Here is a 20,140-nt window from a genome sequence, read left to right as displayed (position 1 = left end):
TAAAAAGGGGATTATCAGACCTGGTGTTGGTGTATCAAGGGGACTATCAGACCTGGTGGTGGGGTGTCAAGGGACTATCAGACCTGGTGGTGGGGTATCAAGGGACTGGCAGATTTGGTGGTGGGGTATCAATGGGACTATCAGACCTGGTGGTGGGGTATCAAGGGGACTATCAGACCTGGCGGTGGGGTATCAAGGGACTATCAGACCTGGTTGTGGGGTATCAAGGGGGCTATCAGACCTGGTTGTGGGGTATCAAGGGGACTATCAGACCTGGTTGTGGGGTATCAAGGGGACTATCAGACCTGGTTGTGGGGTAAAAAGGGGATTATCAGACCTGGTGGTGGGGTGTCAAGGGGATTGTCAGACTTGGTGGTGGGGTATCAATGGGACTGGCAGACCTTGTACTGGGGTATCAAGGGGACTATCAGGCCTGGTGGTGGGGTATCAATAGGACTATCAGACCTGGTGGTGGGGTATCAAGGGGACTGGCAGACCTGGTGGTGGGGTATCAATGGGACTGGCATGGCTGATGGTTGGGTATCAATGGGACTGGCATGGCTGGTGGTGGGGTATCAAGGGACTGGCAGGCCTGGTGGTGGGGTATCAAGGGGACTATCAGACCTGGTGTTGGTGTATCAAGGGGACTATCAGACCTGGTGGTGGGGTATCAAGGGGATTATCAGACCTGGTGGTGGGGTGTCAAGGGGATTGTCAGACTTGGTGGTGGGGTATCAATGGGGTTTTCAGACCTGGTGGTGGGGTATCAAGGGACTATCAGACCTGGTGGTGGGGTATCAAGGGGACTATCAGACCTGGTGGTGGGGTGTCAAGGGGACTATCAGACCTGGCGGTGGGGTATCAAGGGACTATCAGACCTGGTTGTGGGGTATCAAGGGGACTATCAGACCTGGTTGTGGGGTATCAAGGGGACTATCAGACCTGGTTGTGGGGTATCAAGGGGACTATCAGACCTGGTTGTGGGGTATCAAGGGGACTATCTTACCTGGTTGTGGGGTATCAAGGGGACTATCAGACCTGGTGGTGGGGTGTCAATGGGACTATCAGACCTGGTGGTGGGGTATCAAGGGGACTATCAGACCTGGTTGTGGGGTTTCAAGGGGACTATCAGACCTGGTTGTGGGGCATCAAGGGGATTATCAGACCTGGTGTTGGTGTATCAAGGGGACTATCAGACCTGGTGGTGGGGTGTCAAGGGACTATCAGACCTGGTGGTGGGGTATCAAGGGACTATCAGACCTGGTTGTGGGGTATCAAGGGACTATCAGACCTGGTGTTGGTGTATCAAGGGGACTATCAGACCTGGTGGTGGGGTATCAATGGGACTATCAGACCTGGTTGTGGGGTATCAAGGGACTATCAGACCTGGTGGTGGGGTATCAAGGGGACTATCAGAGCTGGTGGTGGGGTATCAATGGGACTATCAGACCTGGTGGTGGGGTATCAATGGGACTATCAGACCTGGTGGTGGGGTATCAAGGGGACTATCAGACCTGGTGGTGGGGTATCAATGGGACTGGCAGACCTGATGGTGGGGTATCAATGGGACTGGCATGGCTGGTGGTTGGGTATCAATGGGACTGGCATGGCTGGTGGTGGGGTATCAAGGGACTGGCAGGCCTGGTGGTGGGGTATCAAGGGGACTATCAGACCTGGTGTTGGTGTATCAAGGGGACTATCAGACCTGGTGGTGGGGTATCAAGGGGATTATCAGACCTGGTGGTGGGGTGTCAAGGGGATTGTCAGACTTGGTGGTGGGGTATCAATGGGGCTATCAGACCTGGTGGTGGGGTATCAAGGGACTATCAGACCTGGTGGTGGGGTATCAAGGGGACTATCAGACCTGGTGGTGGGGTGTCAAGGGACTATCAGACCTTGTGGTGGGGTATCAAGGGACTATCAGACCTGGTTGTGGGGTGTCAAGGGGACTATCAGACCTGGTGGTGGGGTATCAAGGGACTATCAGACCTGGTGGTGGGGTATCAAGGGGACTATCAGACCTGGTGGTGGGGTGTCAAGGGACTATCAGACCTTGTGGTGGGGTATCAAGGGACTATCAGACCTGGTGTTGGTGTATCAAGGGGACTATCAGACCTGGTTGTGGGGTATCAAGGGACTATCAGACCTGGTTGCGGGGTATCAAGGGGACTATCAGACCTGGTTGTGGGGTATCAAGGGGACTGGCAAACCTGGTGATGGGGTATCAAGGGGACTATCAGACCTGGTGGTGGGGTATCAAGGGACTATCAGACCTGGTGGTGGGGTATCAAGGGGACTATCAGACCTGGTTGTGGGGTATCAAGGGGACTGGCAAACCTGGTTGTGGGGTAAAAAGGGGATTATCAGACCTGGTGTTGGTGTATCAAGGGGACTATCAGACCTGGTGGTGGGGTATCAAGGGGACTATCAGACCTGGCGGTGGGGTATCAAGGGACTATCAGACCTGGTTGTGGGGTATCAAGGGGACTATCAGACCTGGTTGTGGGGTATCAAGGGGACTATCAGACCTGGTTGTGGGGTATCAAGGGGACTATCAGACCTGGTTGTGGGGTATCAAGGGGACTATCAGACCTGGTTGTGGGGTATCAAGGGGACTATCAGACCTGGCGGTGGGGTATCAAGGGACTATCAGACCTGGTTGTGGGGTATCAAGGGGACTATCAGACCTGGTTGTGGGGTATCAAGGGGACTATCAGACCTGGTTGTGGGGTATCAAGGGGACTATCAGACCTGGTTGTGGGGTATCAAGGGGACTATCAGACCTGGTTGTGGGGTATCAAGGGGACTATCAGACCTGGTGGTGGGGTGTCAATGGGACTATCAGACCTGGTGGTGGGGTATCAAGGGGACTATCAGACCTGGTTGTGGGGTTTCAAGGGGACTATCAGACCTGGTTGTGGGGTATCAAGGGGATTATCAGACCTGGTGTTGGGGTATCAAGGGACTATCAGACCTGGTGTTGGTGTATCAAGGGGATTATCAGACCTGGTGGTGGGGTATCAATGGGACTATCAGACCTGGTGTTGGTGTATCAAGGGGACTATCAGACCTGGTGGTGGGGTATCAATGGGACTATCAGACCTGGTTGTGGGGTATCAAGGGACTATCAGACCTGGTGGTGGGGTATCAAGGGGACTATCAGAGCTGGTGGTGGGGTATCAATGGGACTATCAGACCTGGTGGTGGGGTATCAATGGGACTGGCAGACCTGGTGGTGGGGTATCAATGGGACTATCAGACCAGGTGGTAGGGTATCAAGGGGACTATCAGACCTGGTGGTGGGGTATCAAGGGGACTGGCAGACCTGGTGGTGGGGTATCAATGGGACTGGCAGACCTGGTGGTGGGGTATCAATGGGACTATCAGACCAGGTGGTAGGGTATCAAGGGGACTATCAGACCTGGTGGTGGGGTATCAATGGGACTGGCAGACCTGGTGGTGGGGTATCAATGAGTCTGGCTGTGACATCACACTCAGGTGACCTGCAGAGATGTTCTCAACTCTTAATCTGTTTTATAAATTGATTCGTCCTTTCGTTCGTTCATTCATTCATTCATTCATTCATTCATTCATTCATTCATTTATCTCCTCTTTATCTCTCTTCTCTCAAAACCACCACATTGAAATGGTTTTGTTTGTGTACTTTAATTTCTAAGGTACTGCAGATGGGCTTGCCATAAAGAAGTGTGGTTTGTGAGGAGGACAGTTAAGTGGTTGTGTCTGTTTTAGAATAGCCTACTCTATTGGGGCGGCAGGTAGCCTACTGGTTAGAGTGTTGGGCCAGTAACCAGCAGGTAGCCTAGTGGTTAGAGCATTGGGCCAGTAACCAGCAGGTAGCCTAGTGGTTAGAGCATTGGGCCAGTAACCAGCAGGTAGCCTAGTGGTTAGAGCGTTGGGCCAGTAACCAGCAGGTAGCCTAGTGGTTAGAGTGTTGGGCCAGTAACCAGCAGGTAGCCTAGTGGTTAGAGCATTGGGCCAGTAACCAGCAGGTAGCCTAGTGGTTAGAGCGTTGGGCAGGTAGCCTAGTGGTTAGAGTGTTGGGCCAGTAACCAGCAGGTAGCCTAGTGGTTAGAGCATTGGGCCAGTAACCAGCAGGTAGCCTAGTGGTTAGAGCATTTGGCCAGTAACCAGCAGGTAGCCTAGTGGTTAGAGCATTGGGCCAGTAACCAGCAGGTAGCCTAGTGGTTAGAGCGTTGGGCCAGTAACCAGCAGGTAGCCTAGTGGTTAGAGTGTTGGGCCAGTAACCAGCAGGTAGCCTAGTGGTTAGAGCATTGGGCCAGTAACCAGCAGGTAGCCTAGTGGTTAGAGCGGTTGGACAGTAACCGAAAGGTTGCTAGATCAAATCCCCGAGCTGACAAGGTTAAAATCTGTCATTCTACCCCTGAACAAGGCCACTGTTCCTAGGCTGTCATCAAAAATAAGATTTTGTTCTTAATTGACTTGCCTAGTTAAATAAAGGTTAAAAAATAAAATTCCTCATGTTGACAGAATGACTCTGGGAAAACAACAGGCATTGAGGATTTATGGGTACACACAGTATGTACAGTACATCTTAACATTAAACTTTTGATTTGGTTTGTGTCATGACGAAACCACCCCTGTTTTCACTCCCCGCAGAGGTTTTTTAAAGAAGATATTTTTACACTGAGAATTAACGGAATAAAGATGGTGAGATAAAGAGAGAGATCTGCCAGGGCCTGAACTGTGTCTCTGTGATGTCGCTCCAGAGTCATAAAGCTACTAGAGGTAGACAGAGACACAGACAGTACAGAGACACAGTACAGAGTTTACCTCAGGAAAAACCCTTCTCCTCTCTGACACAGACAGAGGTACAGAGTTTACCTCAGGAAAACCCCTTCTCCTCTCTGACACAGACAGAGGTACAGAGTTTACCTCAGGAAAACCCCTTCTCCTCTCTGACACAGACAGAGGTACAGAGTTTACCTCAGGAAAATCCCTTCTCCTCTCTGACAGAGACACAGTACAGAGTTTACCTCAGGAAAACCCCTTCTCCTCTCTGACACAGACAGAGGTACAGAGATTACCTCAGGAAAACCCCTTCTCCTCTCTGACACACACAGAGGTCCAGAGTTTACCTCATGAAAACCCCTTCTCCTCTCTGACACAGACAGGGGTACAGAGTTTACCTCAGGAAAACCCCTTCTCCTCTCTGACACAGACAGGGGTACAGAGTTTACCTCAGGAAAACCCCTTCTCTCTGACACAGACAGGGGTACAGAGTTTACCTCAGGAAAACCCCTTCTCCTCTCTGACACAGACAGCAATACAGAGTTTACCTCAGGAAAACCCCTTCTCCTCTCTGACACAGACAGCAGTACAGAGTTTACCTCAGGAAAACCCATTCTCCTTTCTGACACAGACAGAGGTACAGAGATTACCTCAGGAAAACCCCTTCTCCTCTCTGACACAGACAGAGGTACAGAGTTTACCTCAGGAAAACCCCTTCTCCTCTCTGACACAGACAGCAGTACAGAGTTTACCTCAGGAAAACCCATTCTCCTCTCTGACACAGACAGAGGTACAGAGTTTACCTCAGGAAAATCCCTTCTCTCTGACACAGACAGGGGTACAGAGTTTACCTCAGGAAACCCCTTCTCCTCTCTGACACAGACAGGGTACAGAGTTTACCTCAGGAAAACCCCTTCTCCTCTCTGACACAGACAGGGGTACAGAGTTTACCTCAGGAAAACCCCTTCTCCTCTCTGACACAGACAGAGGTACAGTTTACCTCAGGAAAACCCTTTCTCCTCTCTGACACAGACAGAGGTACAGGGTTTACCTCAGGAAACCCCATTCTCCTCTCTGACACAGACAGGGGTACAGAGTTTACCTCAGGAAAACCCCTTCTCCTCTCTGACACAGACAGAGGTACAGGGTTTACCTCAGGAAACCCCCTTCTCCTCTCTGACACAGACAGGGGTACAGAGTTTACCTCAGGAAAACCCTTTCTCCTCTCTGACACTGGAGCTGAACCAGAGTCACAAATGGCACCCTGTTTTCTATAAAGTGCACTACTTTTGACCTGTCCAGGCTCCACTCTTTATAGTGAATAGTGCACTATGTAGGCAGTGAACAGTACGACGTTAATGTGAGGGAACGTAAAAACCTCTAAAATAAAACTCTGATCTGGATCATATCAGTCGTTGGCCAAAAATCTGCCACGCATGACACTATATAAACTAAACCATAAACTATTACCCAAATAAACTCTTGAGGTTTTCCAGTATTTCCGTTGCATTCTTCTCCTAGTCTGGCGAGGACACAGACGATTGTTTAACCCTCTTGTTATTATTATACTGCTCTCAAGGACTGAGAGAGGATCCTTTCATCAGACTAAAGATAGTGGAGGAGGAGGAGGAGATGGAGGAGGAGATGGAGGAGGTGGAAGAAGAGGAGGTGGAGCAGATGGTGGAGGAGGAGGAGGAGGAGGTGGAGTAGATGGAGGAGGAGGAGTTGGTGGAAGAGGAGGAGGAGGTGGAGCAGATGGTGGAGGAGGAGGAGGTGGAGGTGGAGCAGATGATGGAGGAGGAGGAGGAGGAGGTGGAGCAGATGGTGGAGGAGGAGGAGGAGTTGGTGGAAGAGGAGGAGGAGATGGAGGAGGAGGAGGAGGAGGAGATAGTGAAGGAGATAGTAGTGGAGGAGGAGGAGGATGAGTTGGAGGAGGTGGAAGAGGAGGAGGAGGTGGAGCAGATGGTGGAGGAGTTGGTGGAAGAGGAGGAGGAGATGGAGGAGGAGGAGATAGTGAAGGAGATAGTAGTGGAGGAGGAGGAGGATGAGTTGGAGGAGGTGGAAGAGGAGGAGGAGGTGGAGCAGATAGTGGAGCAAGAGGAGGTGCAGGAGAAGGAGGTGTAGGAAGAGGTGGAGGAGATGGAGGAGGTGGAGGAGAAGGAGTTGTAGGAAGAGGTGGAGGAGGAGGAGAAGGAGGAGGTGGAGGAGGAGAAGGAGTTGTAGGAAGAGGTGGAGGAGGAGGAGAAGCAGCTGTGTCCTGATTGATGAAGGAAATCTGAATCCAATGTTTTCTGTCCTGTGAGAACACTTCCTGTGTACGCTGCACTTCCTCAAACCCCACTGCTAGACACCTCCTAGCCTCCCCCAGCCCCACCGCTAGCCACACACAGGCTCCACACACCACTGGCTCCCTACTGGAGGAGAGGTGGGGGTGGTCACCTTAAAGGATGCTTCCCTAATGGCGTCCTGGGCTCTGGTCTATAGTAGTACCACTACATAGGGAATCGGGCTCTGGTCTATAGTAGTACCACTATATAGGGAATATGGCTCTGGTCTATAGTAGTACCACTATATATAGGGAATAGGACTCTGGTCTATAGTAGTACCACTATATAGGGAATAGGGCTCTGGTCTATAGTAGTACCACTATATAGGGAATAGGGCTCTGGTCTATAGTAGTACCACTATATAGGGAATGATGTGCCATTTGAGTCTCATCCACAGCCCACAGGATTATAGAAAGACCATAGAGGCTAATGCTAGTTCTTCTGTAGAAGTGGCTTAATGCTGACACTGCAGGACTCTACATGCTGTCCGGACCTCTGGCAGTCTCTATTGGTGTGCCACAGGGTTCAATTCTCGGGCCGACTCTTTTCTCTGTATATATCAATGATGTCGCTCTTGCTGCTGGTGAGTCTCTGATCCACCTCTACGCAGACGACACCATTCTGTATACTTCTGGCCCTTCTTTGGACGCTGTGCTAACAAACCACCAAACGAGCTTCAACGTCATACAACTCTCCTTCCGAGGCCAACTGCTATTAAAAGCTAGTTAAACTAAGTGCATGCTCTTCAACAGATTGCTGCCCGCACCCTCCCGCCGAACTAGCATCACTACTCCTGTTCTGACTTAGAATATGTGGACAACTACTAACTCTCCTTCCAGACTCACATTAAGCATCTCCAATCAAATAATTACATCTAGAATCGGCTTCCTATTTCGCAACAAAGCCTCCTTCACTCATGCTGCCAAACATACCCTCGTAAAACTGACTATCCAACCAATCCTTGGCGATGTCATTTACAAAATAGCCTCCAAAACTGGATGTAGTCTATCACAGTGCCATCCGTTTTGTCACCAAAGCCCCATATACTACCCATCAATGCGACCTGTATGCTCTCGTTGGCTGGCCCTAGTGTCGGAGCAGAAGATAGACTCTGAAGAGGTTTGGTGTGTGTTTCAGTTAGTTTCTGAGCAGAAGATAGACTCTGAAGAGGTTTGGTGTGTTTCAGTTAGTTTCTGAGCAGAAGATAGACTCTGAAGAAGTTTGGTGTGTGTTTCAGTTAGTTTCTGAGCAGAAGATAGACTCTGAAGAGGTTTGGTGTGTTTCAGTTAGTTTCTGAGCAGAAGATAGACTCTGAAGAGGTTTGGTGTGTTTCAGTTAGTGTCAGAGCAGAAGATAGACTCTGAAGAGGTTTGGCGTTTTTCAGTTAGTTTCTGAGCAGAAGATAAACTCTGAAGAGGTTTGGTGTGTATTTCAGTTAGATTCTGAGCAGAAGATAAACTCTGAAGAGGTTTGGTGTGTTTCAGTTAGATTCTGAGCAGAAGATAGACTCTGAAGAAGTTTGGTGTGTGTTTCAGTTAGTTTCTGAGCAGAAGATAGACTCTGAAGAGGTTTGGTGTGTTTCAGTTAGTTTCTGAGCAGAAGATAGACTCTGAAGAGGTTTGGTGTGTGTTTCAGTTAGTTTCTGAGCAGAAGATAGACTCTGAAGAGGTTTGGTGTGTGTTTCAGTTAGTTTCTGAGCAGAAGATAGACTCTAAAGAGGTTTGGTGTGTGTTTCAGTTAGTTTCTGAGCAGAAGATAGACTCTGAAGAGGTTTGGTGTGTTTCAGTTAGTTTCTGAGCAGAAGATAGACTCTGAAGAGGTTTGGTGTGTTTCAGTTAGTTTCTGAGCAGAAGATAGACTCTAAAGAAGTTTGGTGTGTGTTTCAGTTAGTTTCTGAGCAGAAGATACACTCTGAAGAGGTTTGGATCAGCGATTGTGGCCTATACAGTATTAAGAACAGGCTCGGGATGATGAAACGGTACAGACACCCACTCACTCAGAGAGACCTAAACAGACAGTTCATAACGGAGAAGTTACTAGTGAAAGCACTGTGTGTGTGTGTGGAGGTTGGAGAGAGCCATCGGGGCGGCAGGGTAGCCTAGTGGTTAGAGCGTTGGACTAGTAACCGAAAGGTTGCACGATCGAATCCCCGAGCTGACAAGGTGAAAATCTGTCGTTTTGCCCCTGAACAAGGTAGTTAAACCCACTGTTCCCCTGAACAAGGCAGTTAAACCCACTGTTCCTAGGCCGTCATTGAAAATAAGAATTTGTTCTTAACTAACTTGCCTAGTTAAATAAAGGTTAAAAAAAATAAGGAGTCTTTGGAGTGGTGAGCACAGCAGAATCTATCAGGGCTTGTGACACACACACACTCTATAACATGGGTCTATTGAGCTCTACACCTGAGGGACGGACAGTATTGTGCAACTGTAAACTGCTTTAGGGAACAGCGGGCTGCAGGGTTATTGGATTAAACTGGAACTCCTGCTCTCTGAGAAGAGGAGGAGGAGAGAGGAATGAGAGGAGAGGAGGAGGACAGAAGGAACGGAGGAGAGAGATGGAAGAGAGCGGAGGAGAGTAGAGAAGAGAGAGAGGGGGAGATAGTGAAGGGCCATTTCTATTTGGCAGTGTGAAATCGTCCAGCTGCCCCTAGTCCTATTTTAGATAGGAACCACAGCTGCAGAGTGGGACACTGGAGTTCTGTGCAATGTGTGTGTGTCTCCTTGTGTTGATGTGTGTTTCTCTCTCTTTGTGTGTGTGTGTTTCTCCTTGTGTTGCTGTGTGTGTGTGTGTGTGTGTGTGTGTGTGTGTGTGTGTGTGTGTGTGTGTGTGTGTGTGTGTGTGTGTGTGTGTGTGTGTGTGTGTGTGTGTGTGTGTGTGTGTGTGTGTGTGTGTGTGTGTGTGTGTGTGTGTGTTTCTCCTTGTGTTGCTGTGTGTTTCTCTCTCTCTTTGTGTGTGTGTGTGTGTGTGTGTGTGTGTGTGTGTGTGTGTGTGTGTGTCTATAAACCCAAATTCCCCAAACACTTATAGAAAAAAGGCTTCACTTCATTACCCAAAATCCCCTTTTAAAGGACATCAATTACCCAGAGTGCTCTACTCTACCCCGGACAGTCATAGCAGAACTAGAACACACACACACACACAACACAACACACACAACACACACACCATTTAGTTAATAAGACCAGCAACACAGGTCAGATAGTGTTCAGATGGGCAGTAAATACACATTTACTCAGCTGAGTGCCCACTGAGGGACTAACAATAGGGGTGTATGTCTCAAATAGCACCCTATTCCCAATGTAGTACCCATAGGGCTCATAGTGCACTGTACAGGGGGAAGGCTGCCATTTGGGATGTCCCCAGTGAGAATCGGGTTTCAGTTACTGCTGGTGTGAACAGGGAGGTCAGCTGTGTCTGTGGTGTATGGAGAGGTCAGACAGACAGCACACTGCCTATCTAAGGTCAGACAGACAGCACACTGCCTGTCTAAGGTCAGACAGATAGGACACTGCCTATCTAAGGTCAGACAGACAGCACACTGCCTATCTAAGGTCAGACAGACAGCACACTGCCTGTCTAAGGTCAGACAGACAGCACACTGCCTATCTAAGGTCAGACAGACAGCACACTGCCTATCTAAGGTCAGACAGACAGCACACTGCCTATCTAAGGTCAGACAGACAGCACACTGCCTATCTAAGGTCAGATAGACAGCACACTGCCTATCTAAGGTCAGACAGACAGCACACTGCCTATCTAAGGTCAGACAGACAGCACACTGCCTATCTAAGGTCAGACAGACAGCACACTACCTATCTAAGGTCAGACAGACAGCACACTGCCTATCTAAGGTCAGACAGACAGCGCACTGCCTTTCTTAGCGATGAGGTCAGACAGACAGCACACTGCCTTTCTTAGCGATGAGGTCAGACAGACAGCACACTGCCTATCTAAGTGATGAGGTCAGACAGACAGCACACTGCCTATCTAAGTGATGAGGTCAGACAGACAGCACACTGCCTATCTAAGTGATGAGGTCAGACAGACAGCACACCGCCTATCTAAGTGATGATGGCATACAGACAGCACACTGCCTATCTAAGTGATGAGGTCAGACAGACAGCACACTGCCTATCTAAGTGATGAGGTCAGACAGACATCACACTGCCTATCTAAGGTCAGACAGACAGCACACTGCCTATCTAAGGTCAGACAGACAGCACACTGCCTATCTAAGGTCAGACAGACAGCACACTGCCTATCTAAGGTCAGACAGACAGCACACTGCCTATCTAAGGTCAGACAGACAGCACACTGCCTATCTAAGGTCAGACAGACAGCACACTGCCTATCTAAGTGATGAGGTCAGACAGACAGCACACTGCCTATCTAAGTGTTGGTCAGACAGACAGCACACTGCCTATCTGAGTGATGAGGTCAGACAGACAGCACACTGCCTATCTAAGTGATGAGGTCAGACAGACAGCACACTGCCCATCTAAGTGATGCGGTCAGACAGACAGCACACTGCCTATCTAAGTGTTGGTCAGACAGACAGCACACTGCCTATCTAAGTGATGAGGTCAGACAGACAGCGCACTGCCTATCTTAGCGATGAGGTCAGACAGACAGCGCACTGCCTATCTAAGTGATGAGGTCAGACAGACAGCACACTGCCTATCTAAGTGATGATGGCATACAGACAGCACACTGCCTATCTAAGTGAAGAGGTCAGACAGACAGCACACTGCCTATCTGAGTGATGAGGTCAGACAGACATCACACTGCCTATCTGAGTGATGAGGTCAGACAGACAGCACACTGCCTATCTAAGTGATGAGGTCAGACAGACAGCACACTGCCTATCTAAGTGATGAGGTCAGACAGACAGCACACTGCCTATCTGAGTGATGAGGTCAGACAGACAGCACACTGCCTATCTAAGTGATGAGGTCAGACAGACAGCACACTGCCTATCTAAGTGATGAGGTCAGACAGACAGCACACTGCCCATCTAAGTGATGAGGTCAGACAGACAGCACACTGCCTATCTAAGTGATGCGGTCAGACAGACAGCACACTGCCTATCTAAGTGATGAGGTCAGACAGACAGCACACTGCCTATCTAAGTGATGAGGTCAGACAGACAGCACACTGCCTATCTAAGTGATGAGGTCAGACAGACAGCACACCGCCTATCTAAGTGATGATGGCATACAGACAGCACACTGCCTATCTAAGTGATGAGGTCAGATAGACAGCACACTGCCTATCTAAGTGATGAGGTCAGACAGACATTACACTGCCTATCTAAGTGATGAGGTCAGACAGACAGCACACTGCCTATCTAAGTGATGAGGTCAGACAGACAGCACACTGCCTATCTAAGTGATGAGGTCAGACATACAGCACACTGCCCATCTAAGTGATGAGGTCAGACAGACAGTACACTGCCTATCTAAGTGATGAGGTCAGACAGACAGCACACTGCCTATCTAAGTGATGAGGTCAGACAGACAGCACACTGCCTATCTTAGTGATGAGGTCAGACAGACAGCACACTGCCTATCTAAGTGATGAGGTCAGACAGACAGCACGCTGCCTATCTAAGTGATGAGGTCAGACAGACAGCACACTGCCTATCTAAGTGATGAGGTCAGACAGACATCACACTGCCTATCTAAGTGATGAGGTCAGACAGACAGCACACTGCCTATCTAAGTGATGAGGTCAGACAGACAGCACACTGCCTATCTTAGTGATGAGGTCAGACAGACAGCACACTGCCTATCTGAGTGATGAGGTCAGACAGACAGCACACTGCCCATCTAAGTGATGAGGTCAGACAGACGCACTTCCTGTGCCATGACTCCACCCCCCCCTCCCCCCCCCCCCCCCCCCCCTTCCTGTGCCATGCTGTTTTTGATTGCCGCTTGCAGACCCCCCCCCCCCCCCCCCCAGACCAACTGATTGACTGAGCTGAAGAACAGACAGACTGGTCTGTGTTGTCTGAACAGTGTCACTGCAGCATGTGAAGTGAGTCAGCTGTGACAGGTGGCAGCAGGTGGCAGCGTCCTGGTAAACACCATCATAGCTGGAAAAGACTGTTGGTCCTCATCACACCAGGAGCACTGATTCTGATGGAGTTTAACACATCCTCCCACACGTCCCCCACATGACACAGAGTCACTCACGAGTCACTCGGGGGACAGCAGGGCAGTGACAGGTTCCCACGATCTCTTGGGGACTGAAATCTCTCTGCGCTTAGCTTTTACTCTCTCACGTCTATCCTTGTATCTCCTCGTTGTGGAAGAGAGGAGAGGACGGCTCCTCTCACCTCCGTCTCTAAGAGGATGATTTAACTTCCCTAGAGCCCCAATAACCTGTAGGTGAACTGCAGCTCAACCATCCTGGAGACACACTATGGCATAACCTTCGTTTTATTCATGTTGTACAGCGCTCTATGCTGTTCAGTAATTAACAGGACTATGTTTGTGTGTGTGTGTGTGTGTGTGTGTGTGTGTGTGTGTGTGTGTGTGTGTGTGTGTGTGTGTGTGTGTGTGTGTGTGTGTGTGTGTGTGTGTGTGTGTGTGTGTGTGTGTGTGTGTGTGTGTGTGTGTGTGTACAGTGTGTGTGTGTGTGCAGTGTGTGTGAACAGTGTGTGTGAACAGTGTGTGTATGTGAACAGTGTGTGTGTGTGTGTGTGTGTGTGTGTGTGTGTGTGTGTGTGTGTGTGTGTGTGTACTCTCATATGCAGATAACATCTATGCTGGCTGAGTAGCATACAGGTTTTTAGCAAATGTTTGAAAAAGGCCCCTTCACGAAAGATAGTGTGTCAAATCCAGTTCAAATCCGCTTCAATGCATTTGTGAGGGTATTTACATGTCATGAAATGTATAAAACCTGTGTGTGTGTTTCTGCAGGGGTCCAGGGAGGCTTCATCACGGGGAACAGCCATGGAGGGGGACTGTCTCAGCTGCATCAAGTACCTCATGTTCATCTTCAACTTCCTCATTTTTGTGAGTATATGCTGCTTGGTAACACTCCCACTGTCTGCTGTTTGATGTTCTGCTGTCTGATGTTCTGATGTTCTGATGTTCTGCTGTTTGATGTTCTGCTGTCTGATGTTCTGCTGTCTGATGTTCTGCTGTTTGATGTTCTGCTGTCTGATGTTCTGCTGTCTGATGTTCTGCTGTTTGATGTTCTGCTGTCTGATGTTCTGCTGTCTGATGTTCTGCTGTTTGATGTTCTGCTGTCTGATGTTCTGCTGTCTGATGTTCTGCTGACTGATGTTCTGCTGTCTGATGTTCTGCTGTCTGATGTTCTGCTGACTGATGTTCTGCTGTCTGATGTTCTGTTGTCTTATGTTCTGATGTTCTGTTGTTTGATGTTCTGCTGTCTGATGTTCTGCCGACTGATGTTCTGTTGTTTGATGTTCTGATGTTCTGCTGTCTGATGTGCTGCTGTCTGATGTTCTGATGTCTGATGTTCTGCTGTCTGATGTTCTGATGTCTGATGTTCTGATGTCTGATGTTCTGCTGTCTGATGTTCTGCTGTCTGATGTTCTGCTGTCTGATGTTCTGTTGTTTGATGTTCTGTTGTTTGATGTTCTGATGTTCTGCTGTCTGATGTGCTGCTGTCTGATGTTCTGCTGTCTGATGCTCTGATGTCTGACGTTCTGATGTTCTGCTGTCTGATGTTCTGCTGTCTGATGTTCTGCTGTGCTGCTGTCTGATGTTCTGATGTCTGATGTTCTGCTGTCTGATGTTCTGTTGTCTTATGTTCTGATGTTCTGTTGTCTGATGTTCTGCTGTCTGATGTTCTGTTGTCTTATGTTCTGATGTTCTGCTGTCTGATGTTCTGTTGTCTTATGTTCTGATGTTCTGCTGTCTGATGTTCTGCTGTCTGATGTTCTGTTGTTTGATGTTCTGCTGTCTGATGTTCTGTTGTTTGATGTTCTGCTGTCTGATGTTCTGCCGACTGATGTTCTGTTGTTTGATGTTCTGATGTTCTGCTGTCTGATGTGCTGCTGTCTGATGTTCTGATGTCTGATGTTCTGCTGTCTGATGTTCTGATGTCTGATGTTCTGATGTCTGATGTTCTGCTGTCTGATGTTCTGATGTTCTGCTGTCTGATGTTCTGCTGTCTGATGTTCTGTTGTTTGATGTTCTGTTGTTTGATGTTCTGATGTTCTGCTGTCTGATGTGCTGCTGTCTGATGTTCTGCTGTCTGATGTTCTGCTGTCTGATGTTCTGATGTCTGATGTTCTGATGTTCTGCTGTCTGATGTTCTGCTGTCTGATGTTCTGTTGTCTTATGTTCTGATGTTCTGCTGTCTGATGTTCTGCTGTCTGATGTTCTGTTGTCTTATGTTCTGATGTTCTGCTGTCTGATGTTCTGTTGTCTTATGTTCTGATGTTCTGCTGTCTGATGTTCTGATGTTCTGCTGTCTGATGTTCTGATGTTCTGCTGTCTGATGTTCTGCTGTCTGATGTTCTGCTGTCTGATGTTCTGCTGTCTGATGTTCTGCTGTCTGATGTTCTGCTGTCTGATGTTCTGCTGTCTGATGTTCTGCTGACTGATGTTCTGCTGACTGATGTTCTGATGTCTGATGTTCTGCTGTCTGATGTTCTGCTGTCTGATGTTCTGCTGACTGATGTTCTGCTGTCTGATGTTCTGTTGTCTTATGTTCTGATGTTCTGTTGTTCTGATGTTCTGCTGTCTGATGTTCTGCTGTTTGATGTTCTGCTGTCTGATGTTCTGCTGTCTGATGTTCTGCTGTTTGATGTTCTGCTGTCTGATGTTCTGCTGTCTGATGTTCTGCTGACTGATGTTCTGCTGACTGATGTTCTGCTGTCTGATGTTCTGCTGTCTGATGTTCTGCTGTCTGATGTTCTGTTGTCTTATGTTCTGATGTTCTGTTGTTTGATGTTCTGCTGTCTGATGTTCTGCCGACTGATGTTCTGTTGTTTGATGTTCTGATGTTCTGCCGACTGATGTTCTGTTGTTTGATGTTCTGATGTTCTGCTGTCTGATGTTCTGCTGTCTGATGTTCTGCTGTCTGATGTTCTGCTGTCTGATGTTCTGCTGTCTGATGTTCTGCTGACTGATGTTCTGCTGACTGATGTTCTGCTGTCTGATGTTCTGCTGTCTGATGTTCTGCTGACTGATGTTCTGCTGTCTGATGTTCTGCTGTCTTATGTTCTGATGTTCTGTTGTTCTGATGTTCTGCTGTCTGATGTTCTGCTGTTTGATGTTCTGCTGTCTGATGTTCTGCTGTCTGATGTTCTGCTGTTTGATGTTCTGCTGTCTGATGTTCTGCTGTCTGATGTTCTGCTGACTGATGTTCTGCTGTCTGATGTTCTGCTGTCTGATGTTCTGCTGTCTGATGTTCTGCTGTCTGATGTTCTGTTGTCTTATGTTCTGATGTTCTGTTGTTTGATGTTCTGCTGTCTGATGTTCTGCCGACTGATGTTCTGTTGTTTGATGTTCTGATGTTCTGCTGTCTGATGTTCTGCCGACTGATGTTCTGTTGTTTGATGTTCTGATGTTCTGCTGTCTGATGTTCTGCTGTCTGATGTTCTGCTGTCTGATGTTCTGCTGTCTGATGTTCTGCTGTCTGATGTTCTGTTGTCTTATGTTCTGATGTTCTGTTGTTTGATGTTCTGCTGTCTGATGTTCTGCCGACTGATGTTCTGTTGTTTGATGTTCTGATGTTCTGCTGTCTGATGTTCTGCCGACTGATGTTCTGTTGTTTGATGTTCTGATGTTCTGCTGTCTGATGTTCTGCTGTCTGATGTTCTGCTGTCTGATGTTCTGCTGTCTGATGTTCTGCTGTCTGATGTTCTGCTGTCTGATGTTCTGCTGTCTGATGTTCTGTTGTCTTATGTTCTGATGTTCTGTTGTTTGATGTTCTGCTGTCTGATGTTCTGCCGACTGATGTTCTGTTGTTTGATGTTCTGATGTTCTGCTGTCTGATGTTCTGCCGACTGATGTTCTGATGTTCTGCTGTCTGATGTTCTGCTGTCTGATGTTCTGCTGTCTGATGTTCTGCTGTCTGATGTTCTGCTGTCTGATGTTCTGCTGTCTGATGTTCTGCTGTCTGATGTTCTGCTGTCTGATGTTCTGCTGTCTGATGATACACTGAACAAAAATATAAACGCAACATGTAAAGTGTTGGTCGGATGTTTCATCAACTAAAATTTAAATAAATCCCAGAAATGTTCCATACGCACAAAAGCTTATTTCTCTCAAATTTTGTGCACAAATTAGTTTACATCCCTGTTAGTGAGTATTTCTCCTTTGCCAAGATAATCCATCCACCTGTCTATGCTTGAGTGACAAGCATCATCACCTTGGGCACGGGATATGTCGTTATAGCCTCTCCCAGTTAAATCAGACATCTACTTCCTACTATACTTCCTACTTCCTGGCTGTACTCTGTTCCGATTGGCTGCATGTGTGTCTCTCCTATTCTGATTGGCTCCCTCTCTGTGTGTGTGTGTGTGTGTGTGGTCCAGTTAGGAGGCTCCTTCCTGCTTGGTGTGGGTGTGTGGGTACTGGTGGACCCTATGGGCTTCAGGGAGATGGTAGCAGCCAACCCTCTGCTCTTCACTGGGGTCTACATCATCCTGGCCATGGGGGCGATGCTCTTCCTCCTCGGCTTCCTGGGCTGCTGCGGAGCCATCCGGGAGAACAAGAGTCTGCTGCTCTTTGTAGGTTCAGAGTGTTATAATAGTAGCTATTAAACATTCCTGGGCTGCTACTCTTTGTAAGTCAACTACTCTACGTTATGATTGGTTAGCGCTCTTGGGCTTGTCAGCATGTACCATTAGACAAAGCAGTGCTGGTAATTGGATATCGCTGATAGGCTACGTGACAACCAATCAGGTGACAACTATGTCCCTTCTGAGCCGTCATCCCGTCCACACTAATCATTATGGTTGTCTATATAGATGTCTCAGCTGGTAACTTGGAGCACGGTGCTGGGAAACGCTGGGGTTCTTCAGGAAGTACAACGATATAAGGAACAGTGCCATCTAGTGGACTAAATGATGTTGTGTAAATTCTTGGTCACTGAAACAGAAGAGGCCTTTGACTTATATATATATTTTTTAAATTTGACCTTTATTTAACTAGGCAAGTCAGTTAAGAACACATTCTTATTTTCAATGACGGCCTCGGAACAGTGGGTGAACTGCCTCGTTCAGAGGCAGAACGACAGGTGTTAACCTCGTCAGCTCGGGGGATCCGATCTCTCTGTCTGTATATTGAGTTTTATTCATGAGGTTCCATATGTTAGCCTCCATTTTGTATTTTTTTTTAATCTAAAGTGGTTAGTGTATGGAGTCAATATTCTGATTGTCCCTCTCGTCTCTCTCCCTCTCCTCAGTTCTTCATGTTCATCCTGGTCATCTTCCTGGCAGAGTTGGCAGCAGCCATCTTGGCCTTCATATTCCGGGAGCATGTGAGTGTTTCTCTCTCTGATTGGAATCAGGTAACGTTATTAGGACGTTACGCCCGTATTAGGACAGAGTGTACCTACACTATCAGGCATCAGTCCCAGATCTTACCATGACATGCTGACCAGACCGGACACGTCGCGTGTGCGAGCGTCGCAAAATAAATGTAGAAATCCATGTTATTCAGTTATTGCACCCACACTGCTCGCGCGCGCCAACGAGAGTCTGCGACGCCAAGGGCTAAAATAGATGTTGTTCCTATTTCTGACGCAGATCGCGCTGAAAGTCCTGCCTCTCCCATCTCCTCATTGGTTTGTAGAAGCAGGTACCCACGTGCCATCTCCTCATTGGTTGATAGAAGCAGGTACCCACGTGCCATCTCCTCATTGGTTATACCCACGTGGGTGATAGAAAGACGAACTGTTTTGCCGGTAGTCGTGGTAATACAATGAAAGTTTAGATGCGATCGCCATATAATTTAAACGATGAAAAGGCCTGGAAGGAGGAGAGATGACTAGAAATGATTCGGTTGGCCGTTTTATGTGTGGATTAATTATCGGAGTAGAGGTCCTTGTGCATTTAAGGTAAAATAACAACTCAATGTTTATATCCCAGGACAAATTAGCTAGCAACAGCAAGCTGGCTAAATAGGACAAATTAACGTTAGCTAGCAAGAGCAAGTTAACTAGCTAAATTACCATACATGTTTAATGCTTTTCAACCTGTCCCCAAATTAATGTCATTGGTTCAGAGTTTGTTTTGATATTTTAAACCTTCGTGTCGTGATCGCGTTTGGTGTGGGGCGGGGAAATAAATTTATGCACGATAGCGCACGCGCGCAGCCGGTTTGGGCAAGGTGTGAGGGATGCCTTTAATGGGGTTGTCAAACAAACCCACCATGGAGAATTTATACTGAAAGTTTATCGAGGAATCAGCTACCACAGGGAAACAGTACCGTGGCGTTGCTACAGTAACGGGGTTTGTCCAAACAAACTCTCCGTAAAGCACCCGGTAACGATTATCAGTTAGCATCGGGCCAAAAGGTATCGAGACGATTAGAGGTTGCCATGGTTTTAAAAGGACGTCTGAACTATTCGGGTAGAATCCTAAAGACACACGCTTCTTTATCGTGCAGCTCACCAGAGAGAAGTTCACCAGAGATCTGAAGAGACAATACCAGGGACACAACCACACGGACGTCTTCACCTCCACCTGGAACGCCCTCATGACCACCGTAAGACTCCCGTCAGGGGCCACGGATCCAGAGACGGTCCATTATTAGTGTCAGCCTCACTTCTGTCTGTATAGAACATCACTGTACAGTACTAGTCTACCATGTCTCTCTGTCTGTATAGAACATCACTATACAGTACTAGTCTACCATGTCTCTCTGTCTGTATAGAACATCACTATACAGTACTAGTCTACCATGCCTCTCTGTCTGTATAGAACATCACTGTACAGTACTAGTCTACCATGTCTCTCTCTATAGAACATCACTATACAGTACTAGTCTACCATGTCTCTCTGTCTGTATAGAACATCACTATACAGTACTAGTCTACCATGTCTCTCTGTC

At 47.9% G+C, this 20,140-nt stretch overlaps 1 protein-coding gene across 1 annotated transcript in view; it reads left to right on the top strand.

Annotated features, from left to right (window-relative positions):
• Positions 1-19,831, top strand: part of LOC129846408 (tetraspanin-18-like) — a gene marked incomplete at its 3' end in the record, with an annotated part of 32,191 nt that extends 12,360 nt beyond the window's left edge. Inside the window, exons 2-5 of the mRNA XM_055914338.1 lie at positions 14,024-14,119; positions 17,620-17,814; positions 18,492-18,566; positions 19,697-19,831. Of these exons, the coding sequence (XP_055770313.1) occupies positions 14,024-14,119; positions 17,620-17,814; positions 18,492-18,566; positions 19,697-19,831 (501 nt within the window). The remainder of the gene's footprint in view (positions 1-14,023; positions 14,120-17,619; positions 17,815-18,491; positions 18,567-19,696) is intronic.
• Positions 19,832-20,140: the final 309 nt, after the last annotated feature.

This window comes from Salvelinus fontinalis, unplaced genomic scaffold, assembly GCF_029448725.1.
Source record: "Salvelinus fontinalis isolate EN_2023a unplaced genomic scaffold, ASM2944872v1 scaffold_0527, whole genome shotgun sequence".
Taxonomy (NCBI): Eukaryota; Metazoa; Chordata; class Actinopteri; order Salmoniformes; family Salmonidae; genus Salvelinus; species Salvelinus fontinalis.
This window is presented reverse-complemented; position numbering and strand designations above follow the sequence as displayed.